This window comes from Misgurnus anguillicaudatus, chromosome 24, assembly GCF_027580225.2.
Source record: "Misgurnus anguillicaudatus chromosome 24, ASM2758022v2, whole genome shotgun sequence".
Classification (NCBI taxonomy): domain Eukaryota; kingdom Metazoa; phylum Chordata; class Actinopteri; order Cypriniformes; family Cobitidae; genus Misgurnus; species Misgurnus anguillicaudatus.
Window position 1 is genome coordinate 13,364,365 of NC_073360.2, and position 21,153 is coordinate 13,385,517.

Consider the following 21,153-nt stretch of genomic DNA (forward strand, 5'->3'; position numbering starts at 1 on the left):
TACAGAAGTCTATATAGATGCTCTCCGAACAGCAATAAAGAGCCATGGCATTGTTAAAAGCCACTGGTTTATGTGAATGTGCAACTGGCTGCAAGCAACCTAAAGCATTTTGAATAACAAATGTAATGACACATTCTTTTCTTATGTTTCTTAACATTTCACTCTTTTTACTCACCTCCTGATGTTTCAAAGCTCGTTCCCTCTTTGGACGACATCGAATTCCGTCTCTTAAGCTCTATAGAAGTCCTACGATGGTGTCTTTGCGTGGGAGACACTACGTCCTCTGAGGTTACTTCCGATATCTGCACGGCTCTATCGGGCTCCGCGACCTGCACCGCTACAGTGGAGTCTTTTAAACAGGCGGTGGCCCCTGTGGCCCCACCCAAACCCACTCCCGCCGGGGCCTCCTGACCCTCCACGATCTTGGAGCTGGATCGTGGGACCTGCCCCGACGCTTGCCCCCCATTCGACTGTGACCGCATGTTGGTCATCGCAGTTCCCTTCCCTGGATCTGCTCCGTGATGGTTGTAGACCTTATACCGAATCATGAGGATGATGATGAAGACAAGGACAGAGGCCACGATGATGCCACCGATAATGATGATCATGGTCCCGCCCAGAAAGTGGCTCCGGAGCGACTGGCACTGGCTGTATTCAGTCTCTGTGATAAACGTGACGCAGCCCACCTGCCTCGTGGTTGTCAGGGATGTCACACCGTCGTCGTAAACCGCCAGCACGCATAGGTCATATTCCCGCCCGGATACCAGGTCTCGTACCAGGAAGTCGTAACTCGTGGAGGGAATCATTCTGTAAGGGAAAAAGAACGGAGCTCATTTGTAAGTCGCTTTGGACAAAAGACTGAATGTTAATGTAAATGTGGAGCTGAATGTTATTCACCAGATAATACATGGAGGGCTTGACATTAACACCCACCAACTCGACAAATGCAAGTAGATTTTAGCTGTGTCAGGTAAGATTTAACTAGCCACTTTGGCAGGTTGAAAGTAATGTTGTATTGTAGTTTTCATGTGAAATAATAAACAATGCCCAATGCAACACTACGAAACTACAACTCCCATGAGTAGTCCATAAACCCAGCGTAACGTAGGAGTTATTTATTATAGAAAGCTCGATCACTGATAGATTTGCTAACACACTGGACACAGCATGAGCACACACACACATAATTCATAGACATCAGCACATATTTCATATTGCTTTGCAACTAGATATTTATGGCCTGTAGTGTTATACCAGGTCTCCCAGACAGCAGAAGACTGCGTGCCCAGAGCTGCTGACTTTAGCGCGGATCCGGGGCACATCCGGCATGGAGTCGTCTGCTGTCTGGAATACCAGCTGATATATATGCAGACCTGCAAACCTGTATGCATTTTGACCTCAAAGTACATTGGTAGTATTAATTTGGGTGGTCAATCTAGCTAAATTAAATAAAATGACTTGTGTCAAAATGAACTCTAATCTTATAAAAATGTATTTTCCAAATCATGTGTTGGAAAACCACTGTGCCCGGTGAGCAAAAATGTCAAGCCCTAAATAGACGGTTTCAGCAGTAACAACATAAACAAGGGGCTGTCGTGGTCCTCACGTAACTTCCGGTAAACTCCGCTAAGAATAAATAACAACAAAGTTATTTTAACATAGTTTATTTATATAACAAGCAAAAAAACAACTCATAGATTACCTAGGAAACCAAAACATTTGTTATTTTCAACGAGGTATTTGTTCAAGAGATCAGTTTAGAAACTAGTCAGGCCATTAAAAAAAAAAAAAAAAACGAAACCAGAAGTAAAGTTCTGATCCAGACATGTATCGCGTCAGTGCATGTGCGTCCGATGAAACTGTCTATACATGAATATAATTCAAATTAAACTCATCCACCATGTGCACACTGTAAAAATTGCTGTAGCTATGCAGCTGTTTGCCAGTAACTTACTGTAGATTTAAATGTATGTTATTTACTGGAAAAAAATTTAAAAGTTAAATGAACATCAACATTAACAAGTCTTTCTCTTTATAGAATAAAATTATAAAATAACAGTCTTAACATTTTTCTTTTTTTCCTTCAGATTTTGTTTCCCAGATTGCGTGCAGGAGGGTGTTACTTAAAGGGGACAGAGAATGAAAAACCACTTTTACCTTGTCTTTGTTGATTAATGGTAGTCTACCCACATTCACAAACATACAAATAGTGCTAAACATGCTAAATATCTCAGTCTCATAGAAATTCCTCTTTTAGAAATGTCAGTCAGAAAACGGCCCAATCTGAAAAACTGATGCTTATGACATCACAGGCATCTCACTGCCCCTCCACTTTAAAATAATTGGCTACATTTTCTGAGTGGCAGCAAAGTCAGCCAATCAGTAATGAGATTGCAAGTTAAGCCAGTAGGGGGAGCCAAATAGGTGCAAAACCACTTGTTTAAAATTCCCCACCCTAATAGAGCTATCTAAGAGAGGTTTTTAGGAAGCTTCTAAGGCATTACAGACCCAAACAATTTTTTTTGTCTACGTGTCACATCACAGAACAAGGATAAATACCCCGTTCAATCATTCTATGTCACCTTTAAAAGTTTTATTCTATAAAGACAAATACTTGTTAATGTTTAGTGTTTTTTTTAACTTTGAACAAACTGTTGCCAGTAAATAAAATACATTTAAACCTACATTAAGTTTCTGATATGTTTCGCATGCTTTATCTATGACCACAATCTCTGACTATAACGGATTGTGGGAGAACTTTTATAATTAAATAACAAGAATATTACCTTCAATCTGAATAATTAATTACTATTTTCTAAAGAACATTCTGTGAGGATATAACCTTGATTTCTTTAGTATTGACTGAGTAAGGTCATGTCAAAGATTGAAATGAATGTGAAATCTATGATTGAAATGAAACTTCGATGCTCCTAGTCTCATGATTATAATTATTACTTTAGTCTGGATTTCAAAGACAGGGTCACATACAACTTCCATTTATTCCAGAGGAATGTGCGCTTTATGCCATAGAGTAATCTTTCTTGTAAGGCCAATGGAGAAGTATTTCCCATCATGGAATACGTTCAACATGCCGTTTATTAAAAGGCTCCATCAACAGTACCGATGTCAAAATCGATGCCCCGGACATTACATTGATTTACACTGGAATTTACAACATGGAATAAGTGCACAGTAAGTGAAACGAGAGTCTGTAGGTGAAGTGCTAATAGATATTAAAAAAGTATACAATATAAATATGTCAGAGAACGTTCCCTCTGGGAAACACTTATTTTGTCCGCCTGACCTCACTTCATCAATCACCTCACTTTTACTCGAGCATTCTGGGAAGAAACTGCGATTTTAATTTCCAGAATGCAATTTGGGGAATTATTCTTTCACAGACCAAGTGGCAAGTATAAATTGTAAATAAAAATACACAACTTACACTACACTGCAATGCAAGTTTGTCTTTCTTTGGAGTTCATCTCTTATATAAGACTTAGATGACAGAAAGTGTGTTCTAATTTACTGGTTTGGCTATCACAACTACACCTATTACTAAAAGACAGGGATGTAGTAAGCAGTGTGGGATGAGGAAGGACTATGGGGGTCCCAAAGCAATATACAGGCAGGGGGGCACAGAAATCTTAACTATGATCCTGCTGATAGGTACATAAAACCAAACATCTATGCATTTCCCCAGACAAACATTTTTAGTAGAATGGAGACTTTCTCCAGCATGACCTTGTGCCATCCCAGCAAGGTCGATAATTAAGTGCTTTACCAAGTCTAGCGTGGAAGAACTTATCTTGCCTTTATGACGCTAGGCCTTGCTGATGCTCTTGTTTCTGAGCTGTAGCAAATCTTCACAGAAAATTGCTGTAGCAGCCAAAAAATGACCAAATTATTAGATGCCTTCAAAATGGACTTCGTCACTTAAGCGCAAATGATTTTGCAGTGGCTTTATACTGAGGGCAGAGCGGTGTTACCAATGAAAAAAAGAGTGATTTCTTTTTAGACACATTCCTGATTCAATTAAACGTACATTAAATATCCTACTGATGCAAATGAGAATTGGAAAAGTCATTACTGTCCATTACGTGTAGTTATAATTGACCAATTGTCAAAACAAGTACTTTTGTGAATTAACCACAGTTCTCCGAGAGACGTTCAAATACTGAAGCCCATGATATAGATGTTGACATTGCCTTTAATTATCAGAAAGCCTTGATTTTGGAAATCTTAATATAAAGGTGCTACCCAACGTCACAGAATAACCATTTTTGTCTGCTTGGTGCCATAAAGAAACTTTCTGTTTCACCAAATGCTCTTTGAAGGGGAAAATAGGTTCTTTAGACTATTTCAGAAAGAAATTGTTATTTGACTGAAAGTATCTTCGGGGAACCAAAACAATGTTTTTTTCTGTGTCATCGCTGTAAAGGACCTTTGTAGTACATTTGTTATCAAGAGTGTGTGCATTATAAACACACATTCACTACAGATCATACAGTAAAGAGTATGCACTACTTAAATCAGCCCTACAGCTGTGTAAATTGCATGTTAATGCATTGATGTTAGGATAATGTGCCGTTCACGCTCTACTTTTTGCCCAATTTACTTCCATTCATTGCTTGTGAATGCAAGAAAAGCTCATTCAAAGGAGGTGAACTCTGACCTGCAAATTTGTATCACATGAAGACGTGTCACCAATAAAAGATTGAAATGTCACGGTATAACCTTTTCAGAAATCCAAGATGGAGGAAGCTCCAATAACAGTGGTATCGCACAATCCCATCTCGTACACTACAGCTTTGAAATAACAAACAATAATAGTGCACGCAGAGTCCACAAGTGACATAATGGCAAATGTATGGTAAACCATACTTGAAAGGTGACTTCTGCATATAACCCATCCCACTGAGTAGTGAACACACACACACACACTAGGAGAAGCTGCCAGCTATCACTTTAGCGGTAAGGAGAAGAGGTGTCTTGCTCAAGGGCACTTTGGTCGTTTTCTGCCAGTCACTGAAATCGAACCACTGACTGTCAGTTTACAAGTCTGACTCTAACCACTAGGTTTCAACTGCCCCAAAACCTTGACACATGATATCACATCTAGTTGCATCGTCTATTCTTGGGCTATGGTAAGACATTCACTGACAGACAAAATTTTTACTTGTTTTAGGCCAAAATTGCTTGCTGGGACCTTGTTACAAATATAAATATTTTGGTTAAAGACAAGGGGAGATGGCAACCATTATGATTAGATAAATAAAGCAAAATAGTGCGCTAGTACTTTAAAGGGGACATATCATGAAAATCTGACTTTTTCCATGTTTATGTGCAAAAAATCGGGACCCCAGTGCTTCTATTAACGTAAACAATGTGAAAAAGATCAATACAGTAACTTAGTTTTGGTAAATCGTTTTCTGCAAGCATGTGGAAAAATAGGTCATTGAAATTTGGCTCCCCTTGTGATGCCAAAAGTGGATAATAAGCTTACAAAACATACATACTCTGGAGACACCAAAGATTTATTTTACATTTTAAAAAAGTCTTGTGAAATGTCCCCTTTAAAGGAACACGCCCACATTTAGCTTATTCACCCTATCCCCCAGAGTTAGATGAGTCCATACATACCTTTCTCATCTCTGTGCGTGCTGTAACTCTGTCTGTAACTCGGCGGAGTGATTTGCTCAGGGCACCCGAGAAGCCCCCTGGTGAGGAGCAGAGAGTTCGGTCAGAGTTGTGCAAATCACTTCGCCCATGTAGTAGTGCTTCGTCTTCTGAGAATATAGTTCCCAGAATGTACACTGCCAAAAGATCGCTGCGTCTCATATGACCCTGCTCCCTGTACATTGGTGTGACTACACAAATCACAACACACAAATAGGAAAATGTTTGCGTTATTTTGTCACTTATTGGGAGGAGTATGCTAGCTGGAGCCATTCACTTCCAGTCTTTGCGCTAAGCTAAGCTAGCGGGGGCTGCGTCAGACATAGTTACAGCACGCACAAAGATGAGAAAGGTATGTATGGACTTATCTAACTCTGGGGGATACGGTGAATAAGCTAAATTCCCAAAATCTGGGCGTGTCCCTTTAAATAACCCCTTCTCTTACGCTTCCACATCAGTGACTCCAGGGACTTTTTTATTAAATTTCAGCAGTTTTTCATCCCTTTTGACAGTATTTGTCATGTTTCCCCACAAATGGTGAAACGACTGTTAACACAGCATGTGAAGTTTCTGTGACTGTACACACAAATGAGGTACTCGCAATACTGTGGTTGTTAAACAGCGAGGGATGCTGTTTTACAAGAAATTCGAATGAAAGTAAAATACCAATAAAAGTCACCTGCTTTCATACTGTATACAGCCAGGAAGGAAAGAAAAAAAATCGTTATTCAAGCATCGGGTTTGTGCATCTCTACAACAGAGGGCAATACTGAAAACTCTGCAGGTACAAAGAAAATCTTGCACTTTAAGATGTGTTGATTGAGTAAGCCGGCAAGTTCACAGAACTATGAACTGTTGAACCTGAGAGCAGGTAAACTATCCCTCCTTTAATTCCACGGAGGTCACAGGAAAGTCAGAACGGAAGATGTTTTTGTTTCCTTTCCTTTTTGAACCGATGACTTGGAGGTTTTAAAGCTCTTAGAATTTCTAATCTCAGAAGAGGAACAGAAATCTCTGCAATATGTTACCACGGCAAAGAAAAGTGTTGCAACTTTTGGCTATCGATTTTAAAGCCCTCTTTGAAGGGATCTTTTGAAGAGGTCTTTGCTTCAGTTCGTTTGACAATGGAACAGAGCGTCTTTGTTTTTTTTTTATTGAAGATGGTATGCGTCAGATCTCTCTACACCTTAATTCATTATTCCCCCTCACTTCACGTGAGATTGCTTCATTTGCATGTGGTCAAGGGCTTTTCTTTCTGCGTTTCCTTCCTGTATGATATTAGAAGCATCATTGCAATATTACAGAGGTACTTCAGACCACCTCATACGGTACACTGGAAAAATGAAATCAAAGCAAAGAGCTGAAAGAAACAAAAATATAATACAATGAAGGGCTTTGCACAGCTGTCGCACAATAAAAACGTTCACATTAAGACACCAATAATGTATCGCACAACTAAGTACATTTCTATCACTAAACTGTACCACATAAATGGAAATTAGTCTTTATCTTGTTTATTGGTAATGATTATAAGGTAAATATATTGGTATGGTGAAGTATTTACAATAAAATCAGCCTTAAGCAAAGTAAAACCTCTTGAAGCTAGTAAGAAACTCACTTTTCATGTTTACAGATATAGTAAATGACTCACAAAATGCAACCTACAGTGTATGAGATTTCTAGATTGAAGTAAAAAGCCAGTGATGGATTTATATAAGCGAATACTCTCTCAACTGCTCAACCAGCTAAAATGAGCTATTTTCCTTGTCCATGATATTTCAGGTCTCCTTTAAGGGTTTCCAGAAATTTCCATTTGTTACATGAAAGTACCCAGTTCTGGTATCAAACTGAGTCATATCACTAAATCTTTGTACTATATGCGCCACAAAAGTAGTGGGTATGCAAAAAATACTGCTTTCTCATCCTCTAGCGACTAAATTAAATAAATATATGACATATGCACTTACAGCAAACCCTCACGCCTCCCGTAAAATCCCATCTGTGCCTTTGGATGGTGCAACACAAACTGCACCTGTTCCAAGGTAGAGGTAGTGACCTAAAACTTGACAACACTGCACACACTGCAGATTTTCTGTACGTAGGGAGTCATTTTACCATACGTTAGCATCCACTAAGCTTATTTATTTGTAAAATAAGGAGGGCCGTAGTCTCCAGCGAAGCTGACCTGTTTGTTAACAAGACTGCTTTCCCTGCACATCGCTGATTTTAGTTTTCTGCATTAAGATCTGAGCTGATTGGCTCTTACATTGAAAAAGTCACCGCTGCTCAGTTTCATGGACCAATTTGTTAAAGATTTTTGGAACTAATGTCACCCCAGTGCTTTGAGTGGCCCAACAGAGGTGCCGGTACTCTATTGATTTTTTTTTTTTTTTTTTTTTTGCTGACTTGACTCATCCCCTAAGGTACCAACAACTATATTGAAGGGGTTTTATATACAGCAGTCAACAGATGACCTTAATAAACATAATAAATCCTTTTATAAGTTTGTGGATTGGCTTGAGCTAGAAATAGCTACTGAACATAAATAAGATGTGCAAAAGGTATGCAAGTAGAATTTTCAACATGGTTAAATGCTAAAACTAGTTGTTCAGATAGAAAGAGCTTGAAAAAAAACTTTAAAATCACACCAAGACCATGTCTATGGGTTCAAGAATAACAAAATACTGGCTATTTGAAACTCGAAAGTCATCACTTTATTTTGTCCCATTGTTTTCAATTTTGCGGGTGGTAAAACTCCTGTGCGCATCCTTCAAATTCATTGAAATTTCGTTCACTTGTAGTTTAGCAATTAAACTAAATGTATATTACAATTTAATAATGTTTTTACTCCGCACATCGCCTGAGGAAATCCGAAGTTGTGTCGAGGGGAACCAAACTGACAACCGCGACAGCGGAGATTGTCATGTACCTATTGGAAAAGCTTGCGTCTGACCTGCAGCGATATCATTCTGGCTTGGTGGGATGTCAGCCAGCGAGTCCTCTGATTCTGACTTTGTTCTTTCACTACTCAAGAGTCTAAAACCAGGAAGGCATATTAAGTGTTCATTGCATTTTCATTTTAACCGAGCAGCTATGGTTGCGCGCTTCACACACAAACACACACCTCTCCTGACCACGTTGCGTTCACACTGACAGCAGGAAAAGCGATGCATGCGCTTTTAACTTGTAAAACTCAAGGGTGTATGGGTAATGTAGTCTCTGAGCTCGGTGGGACAAATTAGGAAGCGTGTATTGTGAAGGGCACTCTGAAAAGTGACAGCGCAGCCAAAGGATTTAATTAAACCTCTGATTTAAACTGATGTGCAAATGAGCGTTAATGCACTGTCACACACTATTAAAACTAGCATAACTACTTGTTAGTTGCTCAAAATGCCTGAACAGGGTAATGCGTAATATAAGTAAGGAATAATTGACCGGATGCAGAGTCATATCCTATTAAATGTCACCAATGCAAAATTATACCCCGATATATAATTTTATGATGGTTCTTCTATTGCATCACTTTTAAAAACCTTTTAAGCACCTTTATTTTTTTAGAATGACGAATAAGACTGAATATTAGACCGAAGCCAAAATAATAACAGCTATTTGGTTATTTGTTAATGTAAATTTAAATTTCAGACAGCCTAGATGATATCAGCTAAAATGATGAATCACACAACACAAGTGTCGACCTTAAATGAGAGAGAGAAAAAAATGGTAAAAGTTGAATTTGCAAAAGTTGTGGGAGGAAAACAAAAGTTAAACCAAACCTAAATCTGAAACTCACATGGAGTTATGCTTTATCAGAGATATTCAGAAAGGGTTAGAGTTTGGTTGTCACACATCTGGCAGGCCTGCTCAGTTGGGGGATGGATCGAAGAGGGCAAAATACAAAATAAAAGACACAGGTTTTCTGCACTTACAGGGTTTGTCCCATTCCTGACTCCCAGAAGCGACTTAAGGACAGCGTGAGCCTCAGGCAATTGAGGTTCTTCTCCATGTAAATTCCCAAATCCTTTTTCCAAATAACACAGATCTGTTTTTCAGTCTGCATATGATGCTTTTGCAAGGCTTACATGTTTTAGTAAACGTCTTGGAAAGAGGCGAAGTACAAATATGTTTTTTTGAATGTGAAGACGTAATGCTACATACAAACCAAATGTGGGGCATCTCGTTACGATTACTCGCGGGATTTAACTTCGTGTCATGCAAATTTTTCGCTCGAGTTGAATATTTTCAACTTGGTCGAAGATGCGCTTGGGGCAAATCCTGCGTGTTTACGCGGCAAACACATTACCCATATCGCGTCATCCGCATCGCCCCACGAGAGGACGAATCTGATCGCGTCTTTGCATCGACTTTGTATGTAATCTACTCACGCAAATCGTTAAACTCGCATCTGGTGTGAACCCACAGTAAGACAGAGTCAGCAGGCAGTGAAATCTCTAGGCCTTATGCTCTTTCATAATACCTCATTATCACTGGCTCCTTCCTCATTTGAATCTCGTCCTATTAATTTTATGTCTCTGCATAACAACTGCCTCATTACAAACGCTTGATCGGGTGAAACCTGAGCACTTTGTCCCAAATGTTCAGTTCACAGCGGCAAGCCTCTGGGTGTCTGTATCTACCTTGTGCCCTGCTTCAGAGCTTCCATTATTGATGTGCGGTACGTTTCTAAAGATCTTTGCAGAGGTTTGCTGGTGGGCGGTAAACACAACCTCTTTCTTCAAATCCCCAATGATGATCTTCTCCATGTTACTGTATTAAAACAACAGACGTGACCAGGTACTGAAAGGAGCCCAAAAATATTATTATGCCACTTATTCACAAGCTCACATCAGTGGTCTTTACCTAGCACACATATTCTTCGCAATAGATGCAGGACTATCAAAACTGTAAGCCATAAGGATCTTCTTATGATGCGGTTTGATGCTAACTTTGGGTGCAAGCCAATCAGACCCACAACCTTTGGGCTGCAACCATTTGCTTTATAAAAAAATCAAGGCTGCGGGTGGAAATGTAAATGGTTGTTAATAATTGATCCAATACATTTCCACTTTGCCCGGACACTCCCGACTGTAAATGGACGCCGCTGCTAATTCGCAATCTCGTCCCAAGGTGCAACCCAATGGATAGCATTGGTTTTAGTAGAAGATCTGAAAAACCACATGGTGAATCTTGCAGCATGTGTGTGCAAAGAAATATAAGCCATGTATAAATATGAGCAAATATATATTGTGTACTGTAGAGTACTAATTTACAGTCATGTAAGAGCTCATTACAGACTCTCTATAATCTCTGAACTCAACCTTACAATTAGGCAAACAGTCCCTACAGGTATATATAACATTGCGTGTTCTTCAATTACAGTGTTTACAGTTTGTATTTATTTCAAATGAAACATGCATTTATATATGAATATCAACCCACACAGCATGATTTTACCGTTTGCCTGCTTTTTAGTCTACTATACTGTGCTCTTTTAGTATGCTTAACATTAGCCGTGTATTGTATGCATATAGATGGTCTTTTTTAGCCTTGATGTATTCATGTTCATAAAACCATTACAAAATGAAAGGTAGACTATTCCCTATCTGTGAAATCCAGGCTAAAGTCTCATGATATAATGTTGAGATAAGAAGGTTTGATTTTAATTGATTTTAATCTTTGACCTGATTTTACCCGGTCAGTATTGAAGATATCAAGGATACATTTTCACAGAACGTTGTTTACATTATGTAGCATGATAATATGTAGACAACAGTAAATCACAAAAATACTTTAGCTGGATTTTCACAGACAGGGTCATTTTAATGATGTTGATACCCAGCAAAGTCATCAGTGTTAAATTAACCCTGGTTTCATATAGCATGCGTGAGCAGCCCATAGGTGTGGCCATTGTACTTTCACACTGGCTGCCTTTTCAGCGCATACTGTGCTGTTCTCATTATTTTATTTAACATACATTTATGAGCAAAACCTCTTCAAGACGCTTTTTGACTGTCAGTGTAACTGTGATTTGTTTATCGACATTGTTTTCGTGCTGTCTGGTTCGTGTAATGACGGATATATTTACACAGTACGCAATTATAGACATAAAAAAGCCCATGGCACATTATCAAATCTGTTTTTCTGAAGATTACGATAAAAGATCAGTGTTCACACAAAGTGATTGACAGCATAATGCAATCGTGTTCCACTCCAACAGTAAGATTCAGATTTATAGTAACAATTTGGTTTCTCGGTTATTAAGAATGATGAGGAAGTGCTGAGCAGAAAGTGAATGACAATGCAGTCTTCTGGCAATAGCGTTTTTAAATATTTTTATAGCTTTCTTTGAAATTGCTCAAAGTCATGGTGACTGTTTAAAACATACTTGGCATTACATTCATGATTTTATGGTAAAATTTAACTTTTCACATTAATCCATGAGCATTTAAACCATAAACAATGCACTGTCACTTTAATTGAGCATGAGCAGTGTAGCATAAATCGAGCCAATGCCGAAACGGTTGCAGCACTGCTGCTTTAGCGACACTACTGCTATGCGAGCACACACTGCTGATGTGCGCGGTGTACATGCTCTAACTTGTTAACATGGGCACCGAAAAAACATGTGCCGCTTACACACTACTCACGCGTGTGTTGTGACACTGGCATAACACTGCCCGGTATCTTTATGTGTCCACACTAAAGAGTGTTAAAAAGTAATACCAAAGCAGTTCTGCAATCTGCAACTTTATTCTGTCTATCACCATCTCTGTTTAAAGTAGAATTGCACTTCTGCCTTTTCTTTGCCATTACAAACATGTTTTAAACACGGCCAGTTATAATAGCCAAAAAAGTAACATGCCAAGAGTCATGAAATGAATCAAAGTAAACACGTGCCGCTTATATGCTGCTCACATGTGTGGTGTGAAAGCTGCGCAACACTGCTCAGTGTCTATATGTGTCCACACTACAGAGTGTTAAAAAGTAACACTAAAACAATGCAATCTGTAACTTTCCCCTCCATTATTAACATCTCTGTTTGAAATAGAATTGCACTGCTGTCTTTTATTTGCCACAACAAGCATGTTTTAAACAGCCAGAAAAAAGAACAAACTAAAAGTAAAGAGTCAAAAACAAACACTGATCACCATAATGGCAACTCTAAATGAATCAAAGTCAACATGTGGCGCTTATATGCTGCTCACATGTGTGGTGTGAAAGCTGCGTAACACTGCTCAATGTCTATATGTGTCCACACTACAGAGTGTTAAAAAGTAACACCAAAGCAGTTCTGGAATCTGTAACTTTATCCTCTCTATCACCATCTCGTTTTGAAGTAGAATTGCACTTCTGCCTTTTCTTTGCCATTACAAACATGTTTAATTTACGCCCAGTTATAATAGCCAAAAAAGTAACAAGCTAAGAGTCAATATTCCAACTAAACAAACACCGATCACCATAATGGTAACTCTAAATGAATCAAAGTCAACACATGCCGCTTATATGCTGCTCACATGTGTGGTGTGAAAGCTGCGTAACACTGCTCAGTATCTATATGTGTCCGCACTACAGAGTGTTAAAAAGTAACACTGAAGTCTTTTATTTGCCATAACAAACATGTTTTAAACAGCCAGAAAAAAATAACAAACTAAAAGTCGAGTAAAAAAAACAAACAAACACTGATCACCATACTGGTAACTGTAAATGAAACAAGATGTTTGAGATGGTAAAAGAGAGAACAAAGTAACAGATTGCATTTTAAAGGGGCGTGTACACCAAAGCTTTATGCCGGAGGCTTGTCAATCACTCGGCCGTCCAATCACAGTGGAGAAGGGGCGTGATAAAGATCACAACAACCAACCGACGCATCGTTCAATGACTGATAAACAAAGCAGAAGTATCACAGCAATCAAAGCGGTCAGTTGAAAAAGCTGGCAGTCAGCTGAAAAAAGCTGGTAGTCTGTGTCCACTTTTCAGTCACATTTAAAAGCTTTGGTGTGCACACCTGTAATGTGGCCACAGAGAGCAGTTATAATTTAACACTGGGGATTTTGCTGTGCAGTATGTATTATAATCACATTTTAAAATGTTTTTTTTTTGTCTTTGTTCATATTGCACTTATTTGCAGAGTTTCAATGTGACAATAAACTTGTGGTATGATTTTATTGTTACATTTTTCATCATCGGATTGTTGTTGGTATGATTATATTGTTCGATTTTTCATCATTGCAATGTTGTTGAACCTCTTATGGATTTTATTCATAGATTGTTATCTTCAATGGCTGAACTGAGTTTTTTGTCTAACTATAAACTGCATTTCTGGCCATTAAAAGCGGCGGCACCACAGGTCCACTCAGTACAGTAACTTCCTGTAGAAATAAATGGATATAATAGTCCTTTAGAAGTTCAATATTTTGTTTTCTGGTAGCCTTAAAAGTCAACCCAAATAATTGCTTTGTTTGCATTGTAACCAATGTGATGCATATGTTGCACCACACTAGCTCACCTCAGCTCACATATTCCTTTTTTAGCAACAAGAATAATAATGATCCCTATGAGTGCTTGTTTCCTGCAGGCAAACACTGGCTTGTGTGACATCAATCTGACAGTCGCTCAAAGCATTTCCCTCAGTCCAATAATCACTGGAAATGAAGGCGTAACACCAGCCTATACATGAGAAGATGCCTGATTTGTGTACGATTACGTTCAGTCAGAAAGAATATCTTTACATGACGTGAGAATTTGTGTCAGACAGGAGGAGATGGGATGTGTTGTTGCTGTCCTTTGAGGAATGTCGATTCTGTCCGTCCCTCTGGGTGCCGTCTGTGCTGGTGTGAGTTAATGCCATCCCTGAGCTAATGCAGTGTAAAGTGAACTGGGCCTAATAAAGCTTGGCTGAACGGGAGTCGACAGACTCAGGATGGCATCAAGGAGTGGGCAGAGAAAATGAGATACAGGTGAATTGTGTTATATTAGTCTGGAAGGACAATGTCTCTGACCTGAACTCATTTGTGTTTGAAGGAGCAGTTCAACCAAAAATGAAAATTGGATCATTATTTTCTTTGCCTCATGGTACTTCAAATTTTTAATTTTGAGTCAATTTACAGTCTGTTAAATTATAAGGACACTTCCTAAAGACAACTGTTAAAACATCTTTATTATTTTGTACTAATGAAAAACCCTCTAGGTGCGTCTGACATGTTTTCTTGTAAATTAGCATTATTTTTAATCAGGTTCTTATGTTAAGGTTCATTAAATTTACTTTAATTGCAGTGTAATGGTTATTAGTCAATAACTGAAATGCCTTATTTTTACAAATATCACTTTAGTCGCTTAATTTGTATTTAAAAAAGTTGTCTTTTGCAGCAAAACCCTCTAAGTGCATACAAGCTCCACTTCTTCGTACAAGACATTGTAAACAGTTGCAAAATCACTAAAGATGCAATTAGAAACATTGCAAATCACAAATCAAGATGTAAAAATTAAGGGGGCGCTGTGATGCATGTGGCTGCCACAACTGACCCAAGTTTAAATGTGATCCACTGTCATTTCACATCCATCTTTTGTGTGCTTTAAGGACTTTGCTGAAATATTTATGTGGCATTTCATGGATTCCCATATTAAACCGCTATTTCTGAATGGCAGAGAGTATTTGGTTAATATTAATATATGATTTTTGTCAAAAGTGGTGTTTAGCGGCTGTTGCGTATACAATGACCAGTTTCTCTGAATATTTGTATTTAACAGTATGTTTGTTCACTTTATGCATGTATTTCTAATGCAAAGTGATCAGTCACATGATATTTTCAGCTGTGCATGTACATGGTTGCCAGTCAAGCAACTGGGTTCTAGGTAGAGCGGATACAGCTACGGCCAAATCTTGCGAGATGTTGGGTTTCACGAGTTCACACTTACAAATAAGTTGGATGGATTAAATTTGTAAACGTATTTGGCGTGCTGTCCGGGGAGAGGGCTCTGAGCAGGGAATGAGCCTGAAACACAGAGCCCCCCACCCCACCCCGGGAAATAACTTGGTGAATGAGAGAAGACATGGTGGAGGAGGGATTCTGAAAGATGCGAAGGATTTTCTGTGAGTTCAACTGTGATTTATATATGGCTTGCTTTCGAGCTGATTGGGTGTATTGTTGATTACCGATTGTAAGTGGCTGGTGCTACTGAATACTGATTGAAGACAGCTGGAGTCACTTAGGTATTTTATTTGTTGTGTTTCTCCCGAACTTTGTTAATAAAACATCATTTAGGGTTAGGTTTGGGGGTAGGATTAGGATGAAAACAATCCTCATCCAGCGAGATTTCACAAGATTTTGGCTGTAGCTGTTTCCCTTCTAGCCACAACCAAGCAACTGCCATTGAGATGAATGGGAGACAAAGCGTGGCCAAACCATTTCATATTTTTTGTAACCAAAATGTGTTTCTAAAGCAACAGTAAATACTACATAGACATATTCCTTATACTGTAAGTGTCTTTCAATATTTCCAATTTATCTTCAGATATGTTCTCGTTTCTATGCACAAAAACCACAATGGTGGGCTTACCAACCAGAGCTTTGTTCGTTTTGTTTCATTAATCATCTCACCTTTCCACTTTAATTGAACACTATAGGTGCATACAGTATTTACAGGAATCTCCCTCTCTCAACCCAAATCTAATGGGTTTGGTCTTTTCCCTGGTCTTGAAAATTGAGCTGGATATAATTGGAAGAAACACTGAAGATGGGAGGGGGGGGGGCAGAGTGCTATGAGAACAGCGGCAGTCACACCGCTGTGTATCATCTTTTTGTGTTAACGCTGTGGGCGATCAGGCAGCACAGGGAAGAATCCCTACAATTAAACCGGAACATGCTTAAACAGTCCTGCTGAGTGCTTGCTGCATTTCTGAATGCTATCTCCTTTCCAGCCGGCCAGAGGATAAAACAGTTTCCCTGTAACAGTCCAGAGAAGAGAAGTGTTGAATCGTGCTTCACAACAGCATCTATAACAGCTTTCTGTCATAGTGTTATGGATAGATCGAGGTTTTGTAGCAAAGCTGGCGTCTGACATTGAGCATCAAAATGGCTTCTCGACTCGGAGACCTTGAAGAGCCCTTAGGTTGGCGGTGGACAACATTTCACGTTTTCGTATATAATTATTTCCAACCACAGCAATCGCTATAATTTTGCATTGGATGGCAAAAATAAAAGACCATTTGGATTTGGGTCAAGATCGAATGTTTAACAAACCGTCCGCTTTGATAATCCATCAATTCTGAAACAAAAGAGGATTTTGAGTCACCTTGAACATTTAAATCTCAATGTCGTCAAAAGATTGTCAGTAACCGCTTCTCCTCTTTAAAACATTGCCGCCTTTACTAAAGCAAAGACAGACTGCTGCTCAAAACCGTGCAATAAATAAAATCCTGAGGAAAAATGTGATACAGAAAGAGAGAGAGAGAGACAGAGAGAAAAAGCAAAAGGCTTCTTGAACAGAGAGTACAGCCTCATAAATCTCTCCTACGGATCGATTGATTTGATAAACGCAGAAAAATAAGGTGATGCTAGTCACTTCTTCAAATCTGCCTGGTTTCACTGTAAGCGCAAGGTCTTTAAGTAGCTCTAGAAAGGGATGGTCTGGCTTAGAAAATGCTTTTATTGCATTAAAGTGAAACCCCAGTCACACACGCAAGCTAAAGGGCTCGCTGTGCAGCTTAAGGGAATGGCTGTACTTACATTACAACAATACATTTTGGCCTGCACAGCGTTCTTTTGATCACTGAGCTACAGTATGGAATTGAACGCATTGGTATCAAAACCTCAGTGAAGCCGAGTTTTATTGCAAATAGTGATTTTGAAATGGACCAGGCTATTGGAAAATACATTTTAAACTGGTAGCTGGTACATTCTCAGAAAAAAAATGTACGGTACCTTTTAAAAGGGTTCTAATATAAAAAAATTCTGTAGAAATTTGCAGCTGGTTGCCGGCAACTTACCGTAGATTCAAATCTATGCCATCACTGGCAACATTTTTTTCAAAGTTAAATGAACATCAAACATCCACAAGTCTTCGTCCCTACAGAACAAAACCAGGAAAACAGCATCAAGCAAAACATTCTTGGAAACAAAATCTGAAGTAAAAAACAGAAAAAGGTTGATGATGATTTCTGGTTCCCAGAATGCTTTGCATGAGGCTGTTATTGTATAGTTTTATTCTGTAAAGATAAAGACTTGTTAATATTTAAAATTTATTTAACTTTGAACAAACTCTTGCCAGTAAGTAACATAAATTTAAATCTACGGTAATTTACCGGCAACCCAGCTGCAATAACATTGTAATTTCTACAGATTTTTTTTACAGTGTATCATTTTGTACCTTTGAGGTACTTTTTGAAAAGAAACCTTCCCAGTGATAACTTGTGCCTTTATTTAAAATGAGAGTGTAGCTAATACATGATACTGGTTTGGTTTCTGCCTGACCATATTTCTGTAAAAAACAATGTTTAAACAGTAATTTTCTTCATAAAAACAGTTAAATACTGTAAATGGCAATGAATTTGACGAGCAAAAAATAACAGCAAGTTACTGTTCAGTTTTACAGGATATCGCAGTATTTTTGTTCTAGTGAGACATGTGACCCCCTTAGTCTGCTCATAACTGATCAAAAATCACGCCACAACAGTCAATGAATGGGCAAATAGATTTAATATAACATATATTGAATATTTTAGTATGTGAGAAAGGAGAATAAGGAGCATTCCTTATTCAAGAAGACGATATTTGCCTCGAGATTGACCATGCTAACACCAAAGTGGACGGCGTGCGTATTGATGCATGTGACTTTCCTCCTCATTATTTATCAAGGTAAGTGCTAACATATGAATGCCTTGGTTAAATATTAACATTAATTAACATTACTTATAACAAAGAGTATTCTATTTTTGTATCTAAGGGAGTGGCTGTTAAAGAAACTAGCAACAATTAGCTGCATTAGCTATTTTTGACTGATTTGTTATCATTTATTGATGTGTTATAAAATCTGTGTGAAGGACTGGGCTCAGGGGTGGAACTAGAAAATTATTTATGAGGTGGCAAGGGGGTGGCGTGAGAACTGTGAGGGGTGGCAACACTAAAGTAAGCATCCTTGCATGGTTCTCGTGGATTCAAGAATTTAGTAGTCTTCAGTATCTTTTTTCTGAAGGGATGCTCAACTTAATCAACGGACAGCACAAAATGCAACGTCACCTGACTTCATTTAAAAGTTCTGACAAGCCTGAAGAAGCAAGCTCATTAAAATGATTTGTTAAAGAGAAAGATAAAGTCTTGTGTTTGTGATAAAAAAGACGCTGTAATAAAAAGACGCCTTTTTTGTCATTATTTACAGGTATTTGGTCCTTCTGTCTCATAACATTGAGCATCGCTGCTGTAAATCAGTCGAGGAACCTCATTAAATCTATATTTTACACATTGCAATACCAGTGCTGGGGTGGCAATGCTTTTTCTTAGGGTGGCAGATCCGCCCCTGACTGGGCTGTGTTTTACCATTTGTTTTAGGGTTTGTTAAAATGTGCACTAAGGCCCTGTTTATACGAAAAAAATCGAGGGTGAAAACGTAAAAATATGTGCCTACAGTTTACACTGCGACGGCATTTTGGGGCTTAAAAATGCAAGAAAGTGAAACCACCCTCCAGAGTGGAAATCTTAAAAACGCTCTACCGTCGCGTTCCCGTCTAAAGGCTCACGCTGACTCTCATTGCGGATGCATTTACGTCACAGGCATGCGCTAGTTCAGGAAAATAACAACAAAAATGTTGGATTATTTCCATACGTCGGACCTTCAAGTTGCGATAGCAGCTCTGATAAATAAAGAGTCCTTTTTAGCAGTTGTAGGAAGAAGGTTGTATGCAGGCCTATTGACTTTGTGTTGTTGTGTGTCATTGCTTTACATTGCCACCTAGCTGCCTGGAGTGCATAATACATCGAATATTACACACTTTTGTGTCACCATATGCACACAGATTTCCCCCCCAAAATGCTTGCATAAACGCTGAATAAAAAGTGATAACACAACGCCACTTTTGCATTTTCTCTTCAGATCGTTTCCGTGTAAACTTAGCCTAAAGTTATAAGGTTACTTAACTGTTTAATGTAATAACATTATTTTTCCTAAAGATTGTCTAGGTTGAAATTGTAAGGAATAATTCATACAATGTAATTGTTTTGCTGGTGATGAGATCACACTTGGAAGTTGGATGATTTGCACTAAAAACAACACAATCTGTGAAGGGATCCAGCAAAGCTTCATCAAGGGCTTGCTGCAGTTTGTACAAAGGTAAGTCCTCTGCTAGTCCTTAATTGTGTTTAAATATTTTATCCCACTTATAAGCTTTGTTTTAGCCTGGGAAAACCCAGACAACTTCCGACAAATTTAGATTTGCTCTGCAAGTAGTCTGGCAAAGAGGCCATACAAGCCCATTTCTAATGCCGAGAAATTGCAACACCAGAAACGTTGGGGCGGGCTTTACATGATGACGACAGCACAGCGACGGTGAAGCAGATTATGTACATTACAAAGATGGATGCCGCCGTGGAACATCACTCATTCGAATCAGCTATTGCGTCTGTTTTAAGCCATTTAAACTTTTCCTTTTCATTAAAACCCACTCTAAGCATTCATATCAATTCCTGATGTGCCATCAGTTGTGGTTTTGACCGGTCTTGAAATAAAATTCCAAGTCCTCTTTGTCTGAGACTGAGATGAGACCTAGTAAAAATGCGGTCGATTCCAAGATGAGACCAAGACCTTTAAAAAGTGGTCTTGAGACCGGTCTCAAGACCGAGACAGGTCTCGAGAACTACAACACTACGAATAGCATCTAAATAAACAACATTACTCATCATACTACAACGGTGTGCACTTCATCAACAGCCACACCAAAGTGATTTAGTTCAAAATACATAATCTCATAACACAAAATACCCAAAATCTAAATAGAAATCCCCAGTGTCGCAACTAACTAATCTATGCTAATAACACCCCACAAGGAAAATTAATTTTATGCTTCATCAACTGTGGTTAGGAGGATGGAAATAGACATGAAAGACTGAAAACAAAAGCTTTTCCTGTAGTCTTCAATAGATGGGTGATGCAACAAAAGAAACAGGCAAGTTTATAAAGCTATTTTGTTTGAACATTTTACAAGCAGAGGAAACATTCACAGTAAATTGCTAGACCGCAGAGTATTCAAGAAAACAAAATGATTTGAGGCAACGAGTCTTGTTTTCTCATAAATAGTCTACGTTCTTTTGTTTTGCATCTTTTATTTTAAGCTACCTGTTGTCATCTATCATTAAGATCTCTACTAATGCCAAAGCACTGTTTTATCTGCTGGGCTGTAGCTTGTCATTTGAATTAAAGCGTGCAGTCTCACTACGGTAGAGGGAGGGGGCACAGCAACGTTCATAATTAAAAATTGATCTGGGGCGC

The 21,153-nt window shown here is 38.7% G+C and overlaps 1 protein-coding gene across 1 annotated transcript in view; it reads right to left on the reverse strand.

The window, feature by feature from the left end:
- Positions 1-21,153, reverse strand: part of LOC129437737 (leucine-rich repeat and fibronectin type III domain-containing protein 1-like protein) — a 150,745-nt gene that overhangs the window by 21,167 nt on the left and 108,425 nt on the right. Inside the window, exon 4 of the mRNA XM_055196032.2 lies at positions 176-807. Within this exon, the coding sequence (XP_055052007.2) occupies positions 176-807 (632 nt within the window). The remainder of the gene's footprint in view (positions 1-175; positions 808-21,153) is intronic.